The sequence below is a fragment of the Haplochromis burtoni genome, unplaced genomic scaffold, assembly GCF_018398535.1.
Source record: "Haplochromis burtoni strain Fernald_Lab_line unplaced genomic scaffold, NCSU_Asbu1 Contig_158, whole genome shotgun sequence".
NCBI classification, from domain to species: domain Eukaryota; kingdom Metazoa; phylum Chordata; class Actinopteri; order Cichliformes; family Cichlidae; genus Haplochromis; species Haplochromis burtoni.
The window spans coordinates 811027-835164 of record NW_024582519.1 but is presented as its reverse complement, the minus strand read 5'-3'; the positions used below and the strand labels follow the sequence as shown (position 1 = coordinate 835164).

At 42.3% G+C, this 24138-nt stretch overlaps 1 protein-coding gene across 1 annotated transcript; it reads left to right on the top strand.

Moving 5' to 3' along the window:
- The first annotated feature begins 755 nt into the window (after positions 1-755).
- Positions 756-22620, top strand: tbc1d9 (TBC1 domain family, member 9 (with GRAM domain)). The gene is made up of 21 exons (XM_005932336.2): positions 756-1516; positions 8834-8944; positions 10825-10943; positions 11259-11487; positions 11758-12019; positions 12118-12325; positions 13551-13757; positions 13832-13996; positions 14093-14243; positions 15928-16142; positions 16234-16351; positions 16426-16711; positions 16867-16996; positions 17207-17305; positions 17473-17541; positions 18042-18282; positions 18451-18516; positions 18905-18991; positions 20202-20270; positions 20420-20523; positions 20609-22620. Exons 1-21 carry the CDS (start codon positions 1396-1398, stop codon positions 21392-21394), a joined length of 3843 nt encoding a protein of 1280 aa, XP_005932398.1. The 5' UTR covers positions 756-1395; the 3' UTR covers positions 21395-22620.
- The last annotated feature ends 1518 nt before the right edge of the window (positions 22621-24138 follow it).

The window sequence follows — 24138 nt, the reverse complement described above, 5'->3', positions numbered from 1 at the left end:
GGCAATTGTCCTAAAAGCATAAGCTGCTTTAGGAAGGGACTCTGAAAGCCTGCAGCTTATTGGCCAAGGTAAAAACGCTTAGGCAACTCATGAACTTTTAATTAATGTTGTGGTCCTGATTAAAAAGAAGAAACCGCTTGATAAATGCAATCAAATTATTTTAATTAACACAATTAAGAAGCTTAAAGTTTCGAAAGATCACCAGAAAGCTTTCTTTTCTTTTCGTTGCAGTTTTAAATCGGCAGTCAGGTTCAGGAAAAAATAAGTTTGCTCAGTTCAAGCGGGTAAACCACATCTTAGAGAGACTGTCAGAAAATGAGCTCAAACTTGCACGTAGACCGGGTTTGTTCTCAGAAACTTATGTAAACCCAGCGTGGTGACTGAACTGATTTATGCTCTATTAAAATGGATTTTTATACCACAAAGCCGGATTTGTTGTGCTGTGTTCGATTGGCAAACTGTCAACTCCATGAACCAGATGCACGTCTGATAAATAAATACATGGGGACGGGGGATAAGGTCTAATGTTGTCATGCAGGTTCTCTCTGAATAGCTGGATTGTTCCTTCTGCTTGTGTTGATTTGGATATTTAACCATTTATCAAATAACAAAACTCTATTTTTTGTTTTATTTTTTGTTCGGGGTTTTCTTCAGGTTACATTAAAGTAAAACTACAATAAACAATGTGAGTTTGTAGAAACAATAACACGCTCTCTCGGTATTTCCGTGTGCGTCTCCACCTCCTCCCGCTGACGTCGCGCGCTCCGTGACGTGCTTTATTTTGCGTGCGGCAGCAGCTTCAGCTGACACGGAGAGGAGGACCGCGGCGTTATTGTTGTTTCATTTGTACAAGTGTCGCCTGACCTCAGCACGCGGACGTGGACTTCGCGGCCGAAAGGACCATATCGACCGTTCCGTGGTGACTGTGTCGTGCGTTTCTCTGCAAGCAAGCACTGCACGTCTGAATCGCACCTGCCGCGGAGCATGGTCAACAAAGACTGATCAGCACTGCGCCTGTGTGCGCCCACAAACAGAGCCGAAGCTGCACACAATTCCTCAAAGACATCTGTTTGTTTAAAAGACCTCCGTGGGCTCAGGAGGCTGCTGCTGCAGGAGAAGGTTTGCGTGCACGAAATGTGAAGTGCCTGCCAGGTTTAATTATAACACGCTTGCTTGCGCTTCTTTTTGCTCGGATATCCAATACTAGATCCTGCAGCTGCTCGAGAGACGATCAGGCCTTCATCGATCCTTTAGTGATCTAAAAATAATAACACAATCTAAACACAATCACACGTCCCGGTAAGACCAGTTTGACGGTCACCGTCAGCAGTCCCGGGGGTTCGATGTCCCCATAAAATAATAAATAATAATAATAAAAATAATAAACACAGCAGCATGTGGGTCACTCCCGAAGATGTGTTACTTGCTGGCGCGTTATGGATCACCGAGAGAGCGAACCCGTATTTCATCCTCCAGAAACGGAAGGGCCACGGGGATGGAGGCGGAGGACTGGCGGGTGAGTACCATGTTTTGTAAGCTGTTGTCATGACTCCGTAAGGGGGAAAAATCCAGTATTTCGTGTAAATTTGGGAAGAGAAAAAGGTCAGGTGATGGTCAGCTGCACTGTGACAGTGTGTCAGGCTTAACCGCAAGTCGATGCTGGACGGCAAAAAATAAATAAATAAAATGGAAGAGCACGTGACCAAGCAGCTGCCAGACGGCCTTTCACCTGGTCGCGTCTTCCAGGGAGAAAAGCTGAGTCTGCTGCTCTCACAGACCTCCTTCATGCCGGTGACAAACTGCGACCTAGGGCGCTGACATCACACAGAGGGAGAGGGAGGGGGGGCAAAGAGCAGATCCTTCAGTGTGTGGGATCTACTGTCTGCTTACACAACTTCCACCCACCGACCCACCCATATTGGAGGTCATAATATGGTTTAAAATGTCTCAGGGTGTTCCTGCCTGCAGTGGAAATTAGATTCCATCCATCACAACAACAACAACTATTGCAACTGTGGTTTCAGCTGTGCAGCTGCTAATGGCTGTGAAGCCTCAACAACAGTGAATCTGTTTGAGTCTGTTTGCTTGCTCATGCTGAATCATTCCCCCTGCTTCATTCTCTCACTCTTCCTCCTCCTCCCCCCTCCTAGCTTGTTCCATCCAAAATGGGTCAAGCAGGAGGCACAGGAGAGCGACAGGTTATGGTGATGGCAGGATATGTGTTTTTTATTTAACAGTTTAGAACTTAAAGAAGACTGTTTTACATAGTTTTCGTACATGAGGGATATTGTACTGTGTCTGTACTGTGTGTGGTGATTCTGTGATGAAATATTAGCATTCAAATTAGTTCAGGGGATGTGTTTCATATAGGAGCATCTTAAACAGCTGCTCAGACTCCTGGTGATCCAGAGCTGAAGAGAAAGTGATGCTTTTGTCAGTAATCGGTGTTCATCAGTTCTCACTCTCTGTCAGTCAGTGTCACCGCCCACTGAGCTCTAACACCTTGAACTGTGACAAGACTGAAATCTCTGAGGACCACTGTGACTGAGGAGTAGGTGAGGTGGGGGCCGGTTTCAACTGTTATACAGTAAAAGGCAGTGAGGTACATCCTGGTTAGGTCGATCCAGGATGTACAACGCGGATGTCTGACGCAGAATGACAGACAACCACAGATTTTCACATTCACACCTTCAGCCTTTGAACACAATTAACACGATAACTGTCCTGCACGAGCAGTTTAGCTGTAATGAGCGACACAGGAGTTGAATTCATACGTGCCTTCAGTGATGTCAGATAAACACTGTGCTCGGCTAATCAAGTTTTAGTTTCACCTCGGAGTGTAGTACGCTGAAATTTATTTGCTTCAAACACTGAGGGGCTGTGTAACGCAGAGGCTGCACAGATAATCAGTCCTGCTGATGACGCTCCCACAAAAGTAGTAAAAATGTAATTGTGTTACGGTCCAAGGTGAAACTAAAACTTAATTGCCTGGTTTTTCTCCTTTTCCTGCGTTGGCTGAGTGCATCTGAAGTCATTAGAGCCGCATGAACGTATAATATAATTGTCGTCCTTGGACAAATGATCGTCTTGTGAATTTAAAATGACAAATCCCACCGTACACGTCTTAATAGTGGCTCCGTTTAAAAATCTTTAGAGATTTTCACAACACAGCAAGATTTTGTGTTGCATAGATTTGCTGTAATTATCTGGTGGATCAATGTTACAGTGAATTTCCTGAATATGTAATACAGAAACCAGTTTTAGGCAGAATAAACGGACTTTAATTCATTTTTTAACACAGTCTAATAAATTAAATGCAAATAAAGAGATGCAAGTATTATAAGTATAATAGTATAATATCTGATCGCAGGCATATTTGTGTCATCTCGTCACCATTTCCCAGCCTTATTCCCATAAAGGAGGCCGGTAAACATTAGGGTTCTTCTCAATTCCAGAAAAAGACTAATATTACAAATTTAAACACTAATATTGGTAATATGACCTGCTATCATATTGATAATTAGACCCGCTGCCTTCTCTTCTCGGTCTCTAGTGTGTCCTTGCTGTGGCAACGCAGAGTGTGCTAAGTGGTGCTGGAAGATGATGTCATTTTTATGTAAAAGCTGAGCTTGCTGACTTGCATTGTGTGCCAGTTGGCACGCAGCACCCAGTGACACTGGTACTGCCCTCAGTCCTTTCAGGGGTAGGAGAAGCCATCAGCAGCACCGGACTCGAGCCTTTTACAGATCAGCATATTCATCTTGACCGAGCTGCAGCTCCCATGTCTCAGAGCTGGAGGGAGGTGGAAAATGGAAAATATGTGCTTGCTTTAGCTGCTTCAGAAAAACTTTGGGTTATGTGAGTCTATGGGTGTCAGCATCATAAAATATGAGGACCAACCCTGCACGAGCAGTTGCAGAACTTCTGCATTGTATGTAGAGAAACGGATAACTAACCCTTTTTGATAATATAAGGCTGGATACATCCAAAAGAAGAGGAAGATGTATCGACACAGTGAGAGCCACTTTCACATCAGTTTTTCTCTTTTTTTTTTTTTAAATATTTTTTTTATCAGCATTATAAAAGACCTCTCACTTCTTCACTGTAACCCCTCAAAGAGCCACTGAAGACTCAAGAAAAGCCTGTAGGATGAAAGATGTTAGCCGTGTGGGTGCTCATAAACGGGGTCTGTAGTGGTTAAGAATAGTAAGAATGCAAAAAGTACCACATTTATTGGCCTTCCTGTAATATTTGCTTTTTCCTCTACATGCTTATCACAACTGTGAAAATGAACCAGTTTAAGATATAAAGGTAGTCGGCTGGGCTACCAAATGAGCTGTAAAAGGCTGGGAATCTCAGATTTACAGTGTATAAGCTGTACTTGCAGCATATGAGCTAACAGCGCTGCACATATAATGCAGGCTGGGAGGAGTCTGCTCACTTCAGTGTTGAACTGTTGATGGTCACATGCTGTATAATCAGCCTTTACAGTAACAGGGTAGAATATGAAATTCAGAAAGGAAGGAAATTTAAAAATGCACAACAAAATGTGTTTTTATCAGATGTAAAAGCACTGAATATGCCTATTGTGAAACTCGTTACACAATTGTAGACAGTGGTGCTTTTAGCATAAAATGACACCAAGTACAACACACTATTTCACAACCTGATAATAAGTAAATGTTTGCCTGGTGCAAGTGTGTCGTGCCGGACAGATTCCCTTATCTTGTGCTTTAAGACGAGTCTTTGATGTGAGCAGGCAGAGAGATGTGGCGAGGGAAAAGCCGAAAAATGTGTCTAATATCTTAAATTGATGCAGTGAAACATTTCATGTCTTGGCTTTCTGTTATCTGAAACGGTATTGATTGTAATTCCGGGGAAGATTGTGGCCTTTTGTTTGCTTAATATAAAATCCCACACCAGCAGGGCCTCCGACTCTGCTCACCCAAGCAGAAAGAGGATGTAAACAATGGAGAAATGTATTTATACCAGTGCTGTCAGCTTGGTTTCCTGTTCTTCTGCTGAGTGAAATGCGTTAATGTTTCAGAGAATGTGGTTTGTTTCCCTCTAACAATGAGGATCTCTGATTGTGTCTAAGCGGAGAAGCACAAAACATCACATGATTTCAGTTCAGGGGACGATTGCTCTGAGTTTTCCAGCCACATGCTGGATGCTACACAGCTTCATGCTGGTTGCGCACCCACTGCTTCAGTCTGTGGAAGGAAATGTCAGCGTAAAGGCAGAGGTTTGATTTGGAACAAGCAGTAACATGAACTTTGGTTTGATGAGTTAATGCTGCCAGGGTGTGGTTTTTGGGGTTGCTTATCGTACACTTGATAAAAGATCTATCGCGATAAAGACGGTGAAATGACTGATCTCCTGTATACAGCGCCGCGGAAAGTCACAATATTCATTTCTGTATTTTTTTGCTTCCAAGGAGATAGACTTTCTCTTTTTTTCCTTCTTTTTTTAAAGGGCTCTTGAGCAACAGTTCTCCAGGCTGTTCATTGAGACACTGGCTCATTGTGAGCCCGGTCCTTCTACCTGATCATTTTTAGAGGATTTTTTTAAGCTACTTGTGAATTTTCAAGCACCAAAAAAAAGTAACCAACTCAAGACATGAATCAGTGTTATGTCTACACATAACAGACAACCTTTACTGTTGTAAAAGCACATCATTTGTTTTGTTGGATCAAAAAACTGGCTTATCTTGCTATGGCGTGCTTTTTAAACTTTTAAATTGAGAAGTCGAAAAAAGTGGAGAACAGAATAAGAAGTGGTAGGTCTAAAAAATAAATAAATAAATAAATAAAAAATCCACAACAAATGAACAGTGGCTGAACGTTATGTGCTTAAGAAATAATAGTCCAGAGCTGATCAATCAATCTGGCTGTCAAGAAGATCTTCATAAGACTGAAGAGTGAGGTATGCCACATTATACAAGATCTGGGCTGAAATCAGGAAAGAGGTACAACAATGAGTGTCTACAGCTATGGACTGGCCTACCCAGACCTCCACATGTGGGATCATCTTTACATCCAAAGACGAGCTTTGAATGTCCTTCAAGAAGCCTGGAGAACTGTTCCTGAAGACGGCTGTGTTGGCTGTGTTCAGGAGAGTTCAGGCTGTGTTGAGGAATAAAGGTGGTCATACCAATTATTGACTTTCGATCTCATTAGAGTTGTACAAATTCTTATACAGTTTTGTTTGTCGTATATACTGTATTTCCATGCCTATTTCATTAATTTGCTGCACCTGTATCCCACTTATGTAGCAAAATTGAAAGAAATGAGGCGTGGCTAAAGACTTTTGCACAGTATTGTATAAAAATTGGCAAAATGGGTCCAAAAATAGCTGAACAACTGTCTTTCCTGCTGTTTGCTTTGGGTTTCACTTTAAACTATATGAACCAAGATCAAGGTGGTCATAGAAGTTCAGTGGTCTCACCTGAGTTTCCTGCGTTAAACCTCAAAGCAGACGCCTCCTCCGGCTAAGCTATTCATACCATGCAACACAACTGAGTCTCTTTTTTTTTTTTTTTTTTTTTTCCTCCTCAGACTCCAGCAGTTCATACTTGGACACTGAATTTCTATCTATCACATCTATTTTTGAGGCAAATTACAAAATGCTGATTATTTAACACATTAAAGTCCTCTCTGAGGTGTGCATTTTTAACCTCGTCAACATTCTTGTGTCGAAGAGGAAGTTGTCTTCACACTCATAACAGTTTTGCTGTTTCTCTCAGCGGGGTAAACCAAAGTGTGGATTATCTCACTGGTTTCGTGGTGTATAGGACTCCAGTCACCTCTGGGTGGTTTACTGCTTTGTGCAGGCGCTTCTCAAGGTTCAAGATGTTGCAAGTATGAGTCAGTATTTTTGTTTATTTGTCTACGGCTGGAGTTCTCAGGAAACGGCTATTACGCATGATCTGTAACATTTGGCATAAGTGTAACTAAAGAAGTACACAGCAGATATCAGTCAGGTTAACCAGCTTTTTGATGAGGCTTCTTGATCTGTTCTGCTTTTGAGAGGTAAGAGGAACTGATAAGTAGGACTGTAAAAAGAAAGGCAGAGGCAGAATTTACATGAGTACAGAGATGAGAGAGCAGAGCGGTCAGTGAGTCTAATCCATGCAGATGTGCTTATTTTATTATTTCTCTCTCAAACTGCTTTTTCCCCCATGAAAATTCAGCTTCCTTCGTTTGTCTCGTTTCCCTCCTCCCTCTCTTGCTGTCTGTGTGACTCATACTGTGTGTGCCCTGATGAGCAGCAGAACAAAAATAACCTGTCTCTCATGGCACTTAATTTTTTTTATGCTTAATATAGTGCAAAAATCACAGCAATAGAAGTCTCAAGACACTTTGTGTTGGAAGACAAATACCCTAGAACTGATAGAAATCCAAAGACCCCCTATGAGTAAGGATTCTGCAATGCTGGGGGATATTTTTACCATTTTCATTTTAATGTAGGAGACTTCGAGCAGAAGCAGAGTCGGGGAGGCTGCCTGTCTCCGACATGGGTTGAGGGGCTGACTGCAGAAGAGAAAAGAAAGGCACAGAGAGACACCAAACAACAAACTTGGGGGGGGGAATCACGTCGTGCAAAAATTCATGTGTAGGTTAAAGAATAGAAAGGATGACAAGTGCTCAGTGCATCATGGGAATTCCCCAAGCAGCCTGAGCTTATAGCTGGGAAACTGAAGGACGATTCAGGGTCAGATGATCCAGCCTGAAGTATTAGTCTTATGAAAAAGAAAACTTTGAAGCTTAATCTTAAAAATAGAGAGGGTGTCTGTGGGACCTAAACTGGGAGCTGGTTCCACAGGAGAGGAGCCTGATGGCTGAAGGCTTCTGCCTCCTGTTCTACTTTTAGAGACTCGAGGAAGAAGAAGTAAGCCTGCAGTCTCAAGAACTGAAGTGCCCTGCTGGGATATCAGGAGTTTGTATGTGAGGAGAAGGATGTTAAATTTACTTCTGAATCCAACAGAGAACCAGCAAAGAGAACACAACAGTCCCTGTTAGGACTCGAGTTGCACCCATTTGGAACAACTGAAGGCTTTTCAGACATCCTGATACTAGGAAATTATAATAATCCAGCCTAGAAATAGTAGAAAACTAGCCCAGAAAGCCATCTTAATAAAAGAAAAGTCAGAAACAAAGCAGAAGGGAGCAGCATATCTTACCTTTTACACTTATGGTAAAATAAAGCAAGCAAACCTTGGCATCCCCACAGAGCGAATTCTGATAAAATCACCGGTGTTTTTTTCTAGTTTCTTTAAGATGCAAAGGCACATATAGAGGGTCTGCCTTTGTAAAGAACACTCAGAGGTCAAAAGGCAAATTTAATAGGAGAATAAACACCCTGCTGGTCAGTTGTTTTCTGCAATCTGGTAAACCTGATGGGTTCACACTAATGGGCTACAACTGACTTATAAATTATTAACTGACTTATTAACCACTATTAAGGCCATTAGTTCATAAATGCCTCGTGCAGAATGGCTCGTGTAGAACGTGTGATTATATGCAGTCATTTCTCACCCGGCACAATCATAACTGTCAGACCACACGTAAAGATCACGGGTGGGTATATGGTTGAAAAAGTGAAAGCGTTTAATGCAGAGCAGAAATGTTTTTAGCCACAGGATGTTTTTGTTGTACTCAAACCACAAGACCTCATGGTTTTCCCCTTTTGCTTAAGCATAACAGCATGGTATACAAATGTAAATACATGTTATTTGTGTATAGATGCACATGGTTGCACATTTTTAGCAGGACTTTTGTGTTGCCGCCTAACAGACTTCTTTCTGTAGTAAATGTCTTCTGGGCTCTTGCAGGTTTGCTTGTTGGGACCTTGGATGTTGTTCTGGACTCGAGCGCTCGGATGGCCCCGTACAGGATCCTCTACCAGACTCCTGACTCTTTAGTTTACTGGATCATTGCTCATGGTACGTGCAGAACAACTGAAAGAAAAGCAAACTTACAATTGAAAATGTATGTTGTGCACCAATTCTACACATTTTAGCATCACATATGTGGGCCACTCCACTACAGACCCATCTGCAATCCTACCACCAGCTTTCACGCAGCTCCTGATGGTTTACCTTGCTGCTGTCACCCATGTTAGCTGCTGAATGCAAGGTGTTACATTGTGCGCTGGTGGTTTTAAAGGATTACGGGCAACGGTGCAAGAATCTGTGGTTTTCAGCCAATTGCTTGATGTAGTTTCATTGTGATTCTCATCAGGTTCTCACAGTAGTCCAATCTGCTACTTACCACAGACTGTGGCAGTAAATAATGCCATTTAGCAGCAATGCACTTTTTAGAAGCAGAACTCTTCTTTGCACCAATATTAAACCAAGTATGTAAATATTCCCACTTTGGGCTAAATGCATAAGCACTTCTTAATAGAGCTGAACGACTTCTGAGACATTTCATTTTAATTTTGTGTTAATTGCATTATTGATTACAATTTCCTAAAGGTCTGGAAAACTGCTGATCATAACACACAGGCAGAAGTTGGAAGCAAGTCGCAAAGAACGCCACAGACAAAAGTGAAGCCACAACTTCAGCAACCCCAAAGCCTGCTTTAGGGACCTAATAAGCACAGAACTAGTGTTACATCCAGTAACTACTCTTTTCCAAGCAAACATTTTTATTATTATTCACACAAATTTCTAATCAGCCAATCACAGATCAGCTACTCAGTCCATTTAAGTATGTATTGAGTTTATGTCAAAATGACTTGCAGAAGTTCAAACAGACCATCAAAATCGAGCAGAAGTGGGATTTAGGTGACTCTGAACAAGGTTGGTTGTTGGTATCAACGGGCTGGTCGGAGTATTTTGACAGGCTACAATAACTCAAGTAACCACTTGTTACTTAGGATATGCAGAAGAGCATCTCTCGAACCTTGAAGCAGGTGGACTACAGCAGCAGAAGACCACACCAGTCTGGTCAGCTGAGAACAGGCAACCAAGGCTAAACCAGTTCACACAGACTGGAAAAATGTTGCCTGGTTTGGCAGCCTTTCTGTGGACATTTTATTTGTGTGTAGCGAGAGTGATATCAATTCTCCAAACTTCAGGGAGTTTAAAGAAATTAATCACATAGACAACTGCCGAGCAGGCTGCTCTGATAGCTGAGTTAATGTCACGCTTAATGAAGATGAGGCATGATTGGTAAACAGGCAAACGGATTTTGTTCTGAACACGTGTAACAGCGTATTTAATTAGGTCGTTATCTACCAAATACAAATGTGAGAGTACCATTTCTGCTCTCTATCTGAAATGGAGGCCTACAGAGGACTTGCTTGGCTCTGAAATGCCATTGGCTCCCCTCGCCTCTCCCTCTCCTCCCCTCCCAGTTCTTAATTCCTCCCCCCAGAGATGGCAGGCGAGTGGAGCAGCCTGGCAGACATGGCTAATGCAGTCAATGTGCACTCACTGAAGGGCTGTTTTGCAGCAGTGTTCAGGGATAATGGCCCACAGTAGCAGCCATTACTGCAATCCATTTCTCCCATGACCAGAAAGACCAGTTTTAATCTCACTGCTCAGTTCTAACTAAATTGCCATGATATCCTTTCTGTTTTTTGTTTGTTTGTTTTTGTTTGTTTTTAAAAAAAAAGAGCATGTAATTGTTTTCTTGACTTGCACCGATACCTCTGTCCTTATTTACCTGTCTTATTAACTGCAGTGCTCTGCTGAAGAGGTAAAATATCTACTGGGATGCTTTTAAACAAAATAGAAAAATATATTTTAAAAACAACAACCCTCTGTATCACTTTTGAAACATTACGCCTTCATATGAACTGTGATTGCTTTCACAGGAACCTCCCGCAAAGAGATCACAGAGCACTGGGAGTGGCTGGAACATAACCTGCTGCAGACTCTCTCCATCTTTGAGAATGAGAATGACATTACCACGTTTGTCAAAGGAAAGGTCCAGGTAATGACTCTGACTGTACAATCGTGACGTTAACTTGCATTCCTACTAACGGCCAGCAGGGGGCGACTCCTGGGATTGCAGAAAGTTTATGAGAAAACATCTATCTCCTATCACTTTACTAAACACTTTTAACTTTAAGAAAGCTTGTTGTAAAGCAAGTAGTGCAGATGAGTCCACAACAGCAATGTGGATGTGTGGGTTGTCTGCAAAAACCCAACAACCTTCAGAGGTTTTTGTTTAAATTGAGGTATTTGCAATACACCCTAAGCATTTCACCTCATGCCTGTTGTGCTGTCTCTCTTCATCATGCTGCAGGGTATCATAGCGGAGTACAACAAGAACCACGATGTCAAAGAAGACGATGACACAGACAAGTTCAAGGAGGCTAGCGCTAAGTTTCGTAAACTGTTTGGGATGCCCGAAGAGGAGAAGCTGGTCAACTATTACTCCTGCAGCTACTGGAAGGGGAAGGTGCCTCGGCAGGGATGGCTCTACCTCAGCATCAACCACCTCTGCTTCTATTCGTACTTGCTGGGGAAAGAAGGTTGGACATTACCCAATTATACTGTCTTCAGTAATGTCTTATTTTTTTCCTGTTTATCGAAAGGACCTCAACCTGCAGAGATCTGAACAAGTCTTTTCAAGATTATATCGTGAAACGCTGTTGTGCCTTAAGCCATTATATTTTTCTTATATTCTTTGAAGTTATAGCCTTTCACAAAGCTTAAACCATATATTTAGGGCTATTTTAGTCCACTGATATTAAAAGTATGTCCTGTTTTTTGGGGGGGCTTTTTTTTTTTCTTACTTTCAGTCAAAATGGTGGTGCGTTGGGCAGATATCACGCAGCTGGAGAAGAGCGCCACCCTTCTTCTGCCTGATGTGATCAAGGTGAGCACGCGTACCAACGAGCACCTCTTCTCCGTCTTCCTCAACATCAACGAGACTTTTAAGTTAGCGGAGCAGCTGGCCAACATCGCCATGCGGCAACTGCTCGACAACAAAGGCTTTGAGCAGGACCGCTCGCTGCCCAAGCTGAAGAAGAAATCACCCAAGAAGGTCTCAGCACTCAAGAGGTAGGTCCTGGTGCAGAGCATTACTGCTTCTTTGCTTTTAGAACCACTGAATATCTACAAGTTTCTGTTATCTTATGTGAGAAATTTGCATCTTTCAGAGATCTGGATGCGAGAGCTAAGAGCGAGCGCTACAGAGCGCTCTTCCGTCTGCCCAAAGATGAAAAACTGGACGGTCACACAGACTGCACCCTGTGGACTCCCTTTAACAAGATGCACATCCTGGGACAGATGTTTGTGTCCACCAACTACATCTGCTTCACCAGCAAGGAAGAGTCGCTGTGTAGCCTCATCATCCCCCTACGGGAGGTGAGTCATTCTGTTTATTAACAGCTTCAAAGAATAAAAATAAAAACAAGAAAAACAGCAGATCTTGAAAATCAGACCCACAACTTGAAGCTCAAATAAGCGGCTTGACAGTCGTTTATCTGACTGATATTGGTGTGTGTGTGTGTGGGGGGGGCTGTCACTTCCCATCTGCTCTTAAACACAGTGTGTACATAATGCAGCTGTCATGCTGAATCGCTGTCATCCATTTCGTTCACAGAGAGCTGTAGACTGTGGCGTTTTAACCATTTAGGAGTCATTTTCTGTATTCGTGTCTAGCTTCGTCACTAAGTTCTAGCTAGTTTCAAATGTCACAACCTCGCTTAGAGGATGTGAGGAGAGTGGAGAGTCCCAGGTATGTAACGCCAGCTATCCGCCACCTAAATGGATCCCTGAGATCAATCCCCAGGCACCTCAGCCCCGGCGCCGTTCCTCAATAGGTCACATCATGGGGTAAGGCGAGGTCTCACTGTGGTTTCATGCTTAACCCCCTGTGATGTATTTCTTAATTTGACTCATGTCATGACTCGCATGGTCAATAGTGGGACAGTGACCTCAGACGGTGTCCAAAGGGACATTCCCCACTCGAGGTAAAATACCTAGAAATCTCCCCTATTTGTTCCCCATCAGCCATAAAAAGCTGATGGTTTATTGTCATCACCCCACGGTGTGGTTGGGTGGGCGGCATGGACGCCCAAGTTTATGAATACGTTTTAAAGAAATACTCTGCTTTAATGTTTCCCTGTTTAATCAGTTATAATTATATCTGATGTCAGTCTTCACTGACAGAAGGTGGCTCTGTTACAGCCGTAGCTGATGAGACGTCTTTTCTGGATCTGTCTCATTGTGCAACTGGAATTTGATTCGGATCTGGCTTACTATGAAAACTGTATCTTTGGATGGATCTGATGGATTTTGATTGGTCAACATCATTTAATGACTGAATCTCAATCTGTAAACAAAGTTCAGCATGAAGTGTTGCATTTAAAAAAAAGTTACTTTAAACTGCATTTAATGCCATTTTGGAGACTTAAATACAATGCAGCCTCGTCAAATATTCAAATCATCTCCACAATCCAACTATTCCAGACATTTTTCCATCAGTGTGACTGTGACTCTCCATAGCTGCATACATGGAGAAATATGTGCAGCTAAACACATTGTTTGGTCTTTGTTGGTCTAAAATTTTACTCTCGGCATCCTGCAGGTGACCATCGTGGAAAAAGCAGACAGCTCCAGTGTGCTGCCCAGCCCGCTCTCCATCAGCACCAAGAATCGCATGACCTTTCTGTTTGCTAACCTGAAAGACCGAGACTTCCTGGTGCAGAGACTATCCGACTTCCTGCAGCAAACCACCTCTAAGACTTACCTGGAAAAAGAACTCACTAGCAGCCTGAACAGCTCAGATGATGAGGTAGGTAGTTTCATTCGGTCACTGTGACATCGTCCAGGTTAAAGCTTCAAAGGCTGAATAAGATTTATCTCCAGGTTTACTCCCAGCATGGATCCCTGCTGTCCAGCAGCCCTCAGCACAGTCTGGGCTCAGAAGGCGAGCGTAAATTTAACCTGAACGACAGCAGCGTGCCCACAGCCACACAAGCCCTCATGACCATGTATCGTCGCAATTCCCCGGAAGAGTTTAATCCGAAGCTGGTGAGATAAATTGCATTTTCTTTTTTTACATTATAATTAAACTGCACGGTGGATTGATGCTAGCTGCATGTAAATTTTTGTTGCTTTCCCAATCAGGCGAAGGAGTTTCTGAAAGAGCAGGCATGGAAGAACCACTTTACCGAGTACGGACAGGGGGTGTGTATGTACCGCACAGAGAAGACGAAGGAACTCGTTCTCAAGGGGATTCCCGAGAGTATGAGGGGAGAGCTCTGGCTGCTTTTCTCCGGTGAGGAAATGTTCAGGGTGGGCAAAATTAGAGCCCAACCGATATTAGGTACTTTAAAAATCTGACATATTGGTCGATAACATTTTTTTTTTCTTTTAGACCCTATAAATAAACTTGTATCATAAAAAATGTATTATATGTAGTTACTGGTGAGTGCTTCATATGATAATAAGACAAAGGAGTTTAAAAAAGTGGGGTTTTTTATGGTCACAAGTCAATGGATTATTCCTTTAGGCTGTGTTTGGATCAGCTGATTGTTGTTTTTGTGGCTTTCCAAACACCAGTTGCCAAGAGGAAGTTGCAGAGTGCCCTCTGGTGGTAAAACTGTGCGACAACAACACTCATAACAGTTGAAGGGTGTTTCTTCTGTCTGTTCTTCACTGTTTTAATTATCATTTATTGGCAGTTGTTGATACTGATACAATGTATCGGCAAATGGCTGATGTCAGTCTGGATCTAGCAACAAATAAATAAATGGCACACTGTACCTGAGAGGCCTCACATAAGATTTTAGCTTTAAACCTTTTTATGTTTTACAAACTTCTAAAATTTTAGCGTTTTTAGCTCTGATAAATTTGCTAAGCACTGTCTATTAATCTAGTTGATTTTGATGTGCACAGTGATAGTTTCTAAGAAAATAATCAGCCACACATTTAAATAAATGTACAAATTTTCTTTCTGGGATTAAAACTTTGGTCTGATTATCAGAGTAAATATGGTTTAGAGACCTTTTTTCCCCCTTTTGTTTCGTTTCTTTTTTGGGGGGGGGGGTCTGAAAATCAATCTCAGATCTCACTTGAATTTGTGTGGAAAAGCTTGTACATCATTTTGCAATGCTTCAGATTACACAAGGCTCCTAACTGTCACAACATGTTACGCGTTCAGGTATGCACTTGCTCCAGACTTTCCTGTTAGCAAGCTTGCGCTCATCCTTACCTGATTGGAGCCTGGTAAGCAGCAGCTCCTCCTCCTACTCTCTATGACCTACTTGTTGCTGCTGAAAGCAGTTTTCCTCACGGCAATCTATCCCGAGACGACAATTTACCGTGCTCCATTGAATCATTCAGCTGTTGCCAAAGTGTGTCTCATTTTAGAACAAATGGTTAAAAACCAGTTTGGCGAGGCTCTATTCTGGGGCAAATTCCAATAAGCGTGTTTAATGAAGTATGTGCACAGAGACATTACAGGTCCGTGAGGACTTTAATGTGTGTAATTGTGCTGCAAATTTATTCAGATGACTTGGAGGCCAATTGTAAACCTACAAATGGGTCTCTGAGCTACAGTATGTGCGTGCCAAATAAGAATAATTTGTATTACAGACAGTTTTTTTTTTTTTTTTTTGCTGTTCATTTACTCAAATCAGGTTTCAGATCAGAGCTATGATGATTACACAATCAGTTGAAATATATATGATAATGCTTGTACTACTATTTTTGTTTGTTTTATTTTTTAAATTATTCATTAATGCATTTGGTTGTTCAGCTGTTGTAATTCCATTTGTCTGGGATCGAGAGAGTACAGCTGTCATCACACGCCTAAAAGATGTATTCGATTATTTAAGTTTATAAGTAAATATATTAGATCACTTACCTCTTCATGTGCAATCAATGAATCAGAGATAGGTTTGGCATAGATTGGCTGCCCTACTGTGTTTTTCTTTAATTCTCGAATTTGTCTTTCACAGGAGCGATCAACGAGATGACCACCCACCCTGGATATTACGAAGACCTGGTGGAGAAATCGATGGGCAAATACAACCTGGCAACAGAGGAGATTGAGCGGGACCTGCACCGCTCTTTACCCGAGCACCCAGCCTTCCAGAACGAGATGGGCATCGCTGCCCTGCGCAGGGTCCTCACTGCCTACGCGTTCAGAAACCCCAACATCGGATACTGTCAGGTGCTCGCATGCTTGCTTTTTATTGGAGCGGCAGAAAAATCAGCAGTCCTTGACAATGCTTGATTTCTTCTTCTCTTCTTCGATTCCACAGGCCATGAATATTGTTACGTCGGTGTTGCTGCTTTACGCTAAAGAAGAGGAGGCTTTTTGGCTGCTAGTGGCGCTCTGTGAGAGGATGCTGCCTGACTACTACAATACCAGGGTTGTGGGTCAGTATATGGATGTCGTGTTCTCTCTATTTCACTTTTGTTTTCTGTGTATTTAGCATTATTTTCTTGTACAGGAGCTCTGGTCGATCAGGGTGTGTTCGAGGAGCTGGCCCGTGAGTACATTCCTCAGCTCTACGACTGCATGCAGGACCTTGGTGTCATCTCCACTATTTCGCTCTCCTGGTTCCTCACCCTCTTCCTGTCCGTCATGCCGTTCGAGAGCGCGGTGGTGGTGGTCGACTGTTTCTTCTATGATGGAATCAAAGTCATTTTTCAGCTGGCGCTCTCCGTGCTGCACGCCAACATCCACCAGCTGCTGGGCTGCAAGGACGATGGGGAGGCCATGACCGTACTGGGGAGGTAAGAAAAGACAAAGCACTTCCTTTTTATTCAGTGATTTTTTTCTCTAGTGTTTCTTCATCAGTAATACTTGTTAGATTCAGTATCTTTTACACACGTCAATCAGCCATGATTATCATTTTTGACACCGACTTTTTAAAACTTATCCATTGCAGGTATCTGGACAGTGTGACCAATAAGGACAGCACCCTCCCTCCCATCCCTCACTTGCACTCTTTACTCACAGACAATGGAGAACCACACCCAGAGGTGGACATCTTCAAACTCGTGCGCAGCTCCTACGAGGTAATAAACCTGGATCATGACGCGTGTTTCTAAGTTTGGTTTTGGTTATCTGAATTCACTCCAAAGATATGAACTTAGACTTTTATGGGATTTGTTTGGACTTTTACCTGATAAAATCCATTTTTTGCGATTCTGTTTTTGTTTTGCTGTGATAACATCGTTTTACCACAGCCAAGCTGACCTATTTCACTTTTTTTCCCTTTCTGTCAGAAATTTGGCTCCATTCGTGCCGACGTGATTGAACAGATGCGTTTCAAACAGAGACTGAGGGTCATCCAAACCATCGAGGATACAACTAAACGCAATGTGGTGAGGAGATCATCTTACAGAATCTGGAATTAAGTAAATGTGTTGAGAGGTTTTTAATTGTTTCTTTTGGGCAGAATGCCAGTAGAGTGATCTGATCGTCTGTCCTACATTTACGCTGAATTTCATTTTCTCTCTTCTATTTTTAATTTGGTTATATAATGTTTCAGGTCAGAACCATTGTAACAGAGACTGACTTCAGTATCGATGAGTTGGAGGAGCTCTACGTGCTCTTCAAGGTGAGTTAAAGACAAATCCAGTGACTATAGATTTAAGCTGTGCTTACAATTTGCTTATACCACAGGTCTGTGTAGTAGAGGTGGGCCGATCGCTGCAAATATCAGTAACATTGATACTAATACTGGTATTGGATTGATACTAGTGCAATAGGATCAATACTTTGTTTCTCTCCAAGTTCAGTATGTAGTCCACTGAATTGTGTTAAATACATTAATCTTTAGAGGGGGTGGTGAAAAAATACACCTCAAACATGCACTATGAAAAATGTCTCAAGCTTTTTTTGACGACTGTCACGTCCATTGTATTTGTAGCCTGTAGCACTGGCTACAGTTGACCCAATGAGCTTTAGAGACAGATACATTTACACTTAAAGTCTCCGATAAACTCAGGTTCAAAATACATGAGGTGGTATAAGATGTGTGGTTTTTTTTTTTGGGGGGGGGGGGGTTTATTAACTAATTATCGTTTCATTTTTAACTCCTCTTCATAATTTCTTTAGGCGGAGCACCTAACCAGCTGTTACTGGGGCGGCAGCAGCAACCCCACAGAGCGCCATGACCCCAGCCTGCCGTACCTGGAGCAGTACCGCATCGACGTGGAGCAGTTTAAGGGTCTCTTCAACCTGCTGTTCCCTTGGGCCAATGGAGCCCATTCGGAGCCCCTGGCTGTACGCTTCTTCCGTCTTCTTGACCAAAACGCAGATGCCCTCATCAACTTTAGAGAGTTTATCACCGGTTTGGGTAGGTACAGTAAGCTTTTAATCAATTCTTATTTTTCTCAATATTATCTCTATACAGTTAACAGCTTATAACATGACTGATGATGTTCAGCTAGCAAATTGTTTTTGTAATTTGGAGGTAGTTGGAGGTGTAATGTGGCAGATCGCTAAAGCTTTTGGTTGTTTGTAGGTGTTCTGTGTCACGGGGACCTCACTGAGAAGCTAAAGCTGCTCTACAAGATGCATGTCCTCCCTGGTGAGTGTGTTTGGATTCATTGTGGTGACCTTAGAAGGTCTAAAAATGATTTCACACTAGCTGTACAGAAAATGGGAAAGAGAAATGGTTATGCTTCTTGATTTATGTGTTTTGTTTTGTTTTTTTCTCTCCATTCACTGTGGAAATTGCTTTTTTTTTTTTTTAAAGGGCCCGCTTTAAGAAACCCCCTGTTGATATAAATTATACCCTGAAAGCTTTTAGCTGAATGCACCCTTATTTCTGGATTTTCATAACATTTTGTCATAGAAACCAAAGGTCCATTATTTGCGCATTTAACTAGTCTGGAGCAGTTGTTTTAAGCTTTTATTGTCCGATCCCACATGTTGAGGATATCAAGTTGAATTCTAAATCCTAACTTCTTTAACAGAAATGACTCATGAACAGGAAGAACCCGACTCTGCATTTGAAGCCACTCAGTACTTCTTTGAAGACATCACTCCGGAAACATCCGTCGGTGAGGTTTCGTTCTTTTCGTTGGGATTTAGATTTGTTTTGTTTTTGCGTGAGGAATTATGCTACATAATGATGATAACTTGGCGTGGTTCTCATGATATTTGCACGAGTGAAACTTCTGTTGTGGTTATGCTTAGTCACGTGATCCTCACATCATGTGATTTGCAAGTGATAGTGTGGTTGTTTTTTCTTTGGCACCACAGGCTTTGGATGCACGTTGTGCACACTGACCGTTATGAAGGAACAGCAACACAAATGAAAGTTTACACGTGTGTTTCAGCAGGTGGAGCATCCATCAAGTTGCCCCAGTTACAATCTATTAGATCAAAAGCTGTTGGGCGTAGGAAAAAACTGCTGTATAAATGCATGTGAATGAGGCTTGTAGTAAGAAAGCACAACAAGCTCAAATAGAGTAGAAAAGCGCTAAATAAGAACTATACAACTGCGTGAGTGAGTGAGTGAAGGTCCACAGCATGATGCTGTTTTTGAATATGTTGAGCATGAGTCTCCTAGCTATTATGAAGTTTAGAGAAGTACACAGGCGCAGATCAAATCCGTGGTCAAATGACTTGGTGGTAACTTTCTAGTGTGTATACTTGTCTGCAGTCTTGTGAAAAAGAGTTTCCATCGGCCTCTAGGCAGTTCTGTAAAATAAGAAGTTTTGTTAATGCAGTGCCGTAGAAAAAGGCTGAAAAGTGTAGCTTGTCTGGAAGGGTTACCAGGAGAAAGCCTCTTTATCTCTAAACAGAATATGACACAATGACTTAGGTTTGCAAAGGTCGATCTGAACAAACTGCAAGAGTCCTGGAACAAAGTCCTTTGATACCATGTTTAACGAAAGCCAATCAGATCATATGAGCAAAAACACTTCATACAAACTGCCAAGCACGGTGGTGGAAAACTGATGATCTCAGTTTGTTTAGCAGCAGCAGGACCATAGCACCTTGTAGTATGTAGTATTGTAGACCCAAATGTGAGGCTGTCTGTGTGACAGCCAAAGCTTGTCTGAAATTAAGTCATGCAACAGCACAATAACCCCCAAGCACAGCAGAAAATCTACAACAGACTGACTGAAAAAGAAAAGAATCAAGGAGTCACAATGGCTCAGTCAAACTCTGGACTACAAATGCTGCTGCATGCTTTAAAATATAAATAAATTAGAATTTGTAATCAGACAACTGTTTGACCTCAACCTTCCTCTTTCTTCTCAGGCCATGACTCAAAGTGCAGAAATGAGAAGGATGATGGTTTTGTCAGAGTGACATTCAAAACTGAGAAAGGTAAATAACATGGTCACATGTATATAGGTCTGAATGTGTTATTCATGCTTTTCTTCCATGACCACATTGAAATGACTCTTAGATTTTCTTTAAAAAAAAAAGTATGATTTAAGCTGGTGAACGATCACATTCTTTGTCCATTTCTGCAGTGAAGAAACTGAACACTCCTGATTACCGCCATTACCTGAAACTGTGGAACCAGGAGATGAGACCTAAACGGGAAAACACAAAAGACCTGCCGAAACTGAACCAGGTGAGACTTCATTTGCTGCACAGATTACTCAGCAGCGTGAAGACACAGCCATCAGTGACCTGTTTTTAATGTTTCTGTCCTGCAGAGCCAGTTCATCGAGCTTTGCAAGACCCTTTACAGCATGTTCAGTGAAGATGTGGCAGAGCAAGAGCTCTATCACGCTACAGCAACGGTCACCAGTCTGCTGCTGGAAATGGGAGAGGTGGGAAAGCTCTTCTCCTCCTCTTTCAGAAAGGACCACAACCAGGAGGGGAACTCGGAGCCGAGCGTGTGCATGAGAGACGTTTTAGATCCTAAAGGCACCCAGGAGGTCCAGGAGCTTGGGGACATTTTTGTCCCTGCAGGTCTTGAGAATAAGCCGAGCCCCTGTGAGGAGGGAAAGGGGGATGAAGACAGCGAGCAGCTGCCCCCTATGCAAGACATCAAGCTTGAGGACTCGTCCCCTAAAGACACGGCCACTTCCTCGGCTATGCTCATCTCAGACGACGAAACCAAAGATGACACTTCAATGTCATCTTACTCGGTGCTCAGCGCGGGCTCTCACGAGATGGACGAGAAGCTGCAGTGCGAGGACATCGCGGACGACACAGTGCTGGTGCGCAGCGACGGCGGCTCCAACGGCGAGAGAAGCAACCGGCCTCTCGGCGGGGGGCCTCACGACAGAGGCCTGCCTCACAGCACGAGCATCGACAAAGACTGGGCCATCACGTTCGAGCAGTTCCTGGCTTCCGTCCTCACCGAGCAGGCTCTCGTGCGGTACTTTGAGAAGCCAGTGGACGTGGCCGCTCGCATAACCAACGCCAAGAATGCCAAGAAAGTCGGGCGCCCCCTGTTGTCAACAAGTGACTATGAGATCTCGCTGTCTGGGTGAGGAGTTATCACTAAAGAACTGTCCTAAAAGGAAAACAAGAGTATAAATCAGTGGTGTTTTGTAAGGAGAATGAAGGTAAGCGTGTGTGTGTGTGTGTGTGTGTGTGTGTGTGTGTGTGTGTGTGTGTGTGAGTAATAGCTGAATGAATGGGACCAAAACTTCTCTTAGCAATGTATTTTAAAATAAATTAAAGACTTTTACAACAATCACTAGACTCTGTCCAGCTGAGAAGGAACAGAACATGCATATTACGGTTCGCTCAGATGAAATCCACGTGTACGTCGTAGCTGTACTTTATAAAATATCACGCATAGGTGTTAATACTGTAATCTCTATTACTCTTAGGCTATGTAGATGTAAATGTCAGTACAGTTCCAAACTGGGACATCAATAGTCTGCAGTGCGTATGATCACCTAATGTTATATCCGATCAAACTTGTTGCTTCCTTACTTTACGAATTCCATTGGCTGCTAATGAAAACATTTCTTTGTTTCTCAGTGGATGAAAATGTGAAAAACACAAAAGAAAACCCATGAAAATTCATAAGAGTGATTTTCTTTCCTGGGTTTCCATGTAAACTCTTTTCAGCACCTCTATAAATTTAACACAGTGTGTCACTTTGGCAAATTTCGTATGCATATTTGTATTTTCTGTGATGTTAACTTTCAAAATACGGTCCTTTTAAAAGCCCCGGTTCATTTTATCCAGTTATAATAACTAGTAGGAACCAACCTGTATAATTAAACTAATAAAAATAATGATGGGGAAAGGAGAAAAATGATCCACATAAACAGTTTTTCTTTCTTTCTTTTTTTTTTCTTTTTTAATTAAGAAGACATCCAGTCATGCCTCGTTACTACAGACAAAAGTGTTGGTCGATGGTTCAGGAAATCAAAAAAAGTTGTGTGTTCAAGGAAAATGATTAGTACACTAAAATGCCGTTAAGAGCCTGCACACTCTTTATGTTTACAGCAAAATCCACTAAGATATGTTTCCTTGCCTTCAGGCTAGCTGTTTTGTTTTTGCTTTTTTAAAACTTTTTTTATCTTTATGCTCTGTACATTTTTACATTGCTTTTTTTTTTTTTAAATTAAAGTTGTTTTTTGTGAATACTTTCAATTGTAAACGCCCAGTGTTTAATTTATTACTCTGGGTTCTGATGCATTGTATATCACTCCATCCTATTAAAGTTACAGTTTGAATGGTTCAATGCTGCACAGTAAAATGCCTCCAGTCTTCTTTCTTCTTCTTTCACTGACCTCATATTGCTGAGCGCCTACAGTCTGAAAACAAGGAGTGATACTGCCATCTGGTGGAAGATTGGTTAACATGCTGATCTCCATTAATCCATCCTGAACACCAACTGCATCGTCAAAGGGCTGGTCATACACTCGCTGAACACTTTATTAGGTATCCTAGTACCGGTTTAGATCCCCTTTGGTCTTTAGAGCTGCCTCAGTTCTTCATGATAGAGATTCAAGAATGTGCTGGAAACATTCCTCACAGATCTTGGTCCATGTTGAGATGATGGCATCACACAGCTGATCCATGATCTGAGTCTTTTGTTCCACCTAATCCCAAAGTTGCTCTGCTGAACTGAACTTTGGTGACTGTGAAGCACAGTAAAGTCTGGCATTTCTGACCAGAGAACTGCTGCTCGCTGAATATTTTCTTTTCTTTCTTTTTTTTTTTTATCTGCAAAAATTAGGCTGTGTGGGGAAAATCGCTGTAGTCCAGCAGTTCCTGAAATACTGTTGGTAACAGATTACTGTACTACTCTGTGCAGCTGGATTGTTCAGTGTTTTTGATTGTCTGTGGTGAAAGAGTACATGAATGTGTACTCTTTTACTCAGTTACAGTTCGTCTCTTTCTCCCTCCTGGACCGCACACTGTGGGGCTGTGGCCTAGGTTAACCAATCACAGCTCACCGAGCTCATTTACAGCAGGACTTTCTGCTGATTGTGAGGATTGTCTCTTCTCAGACAAATGATAGAGCTATAAATAATTAATCTATTAGAATTTGTTTTCTTCAGGCTCTTCAAATACATTTTAATTGTATTTTCTTACACTCCCTCTAATGTTCACCATCATAAGTGTATGTATACACATGTTCGGGCATTTCAGCTGTGCTTTATAATTATCTTATATAGGGAGGAACAGAAAAGGCTTGAGTTTCTCCATTCAGTTCTATTTATCTAACTCGACCCAACATTTTTTAATCTGCAGTGTTTATTATTAGTGTACGTTTTACATTGCCATTACTTTTTGCAATTTCATGCCTTTTCATGCCACGGTTAGCACTGTTGCCTCACAGCAGTAAGTTCCTGGGGCTTCTCTGTGTGGAGATGTTCTGTGGGTTCTCTGTTTTCCCCTCACAGACATGTGTGGGGTTAAGCTCACCAGGGATTGTAACTTCACTGAATTGCTATCAGTCTGTGATAGCCCTGTGTCACACTGTCCAGGGCAGGGGTGGGCAATTCCAGGCCCCGAGGGCCAGTGTCCTGCAGGTTTTAGATCTCACCTTGGGTCAACACACCTGAATCACATGGTTAGTTCGTTAGCAGGCCTCTGGAGAACTGCAGGAGCTAATTTAGCCATTTAAATCAGCTGTATTGGTTCAAGGACACATCTTTTTGGACAAAACCTACAGGGACACCGGCCCTCGAGGCCTGGAGTTGCCCACCCCTGGTCCAGGGTATACCTTGCATCTTGCCCTGAGTATCCTGTGTTAGGCTCCAGTCCC

Coding starts and splice junctions, on each gene's coding strand:
- tbc1d9 (XM_005932336.2), top strand. CDS start 1,396: ATGTGGGTCACTCCCGAAGATGTGTTACTTGCTGGCGCGTTATGGATC. Junction 14,244..15,927: donor GCTCTGGCTGCTTTTCTCCG/GTGAGGAAATGT, acceptor TGTCTTTCACAG/GAGCGATCAACGAGATGACC. Junction 16,143..16,233: donor CCAACATCGGATACTGTCAG/GTGCTCGCATGC, acceptor TCGATTCCACAG/GCCATGAATATTGTTACGTC.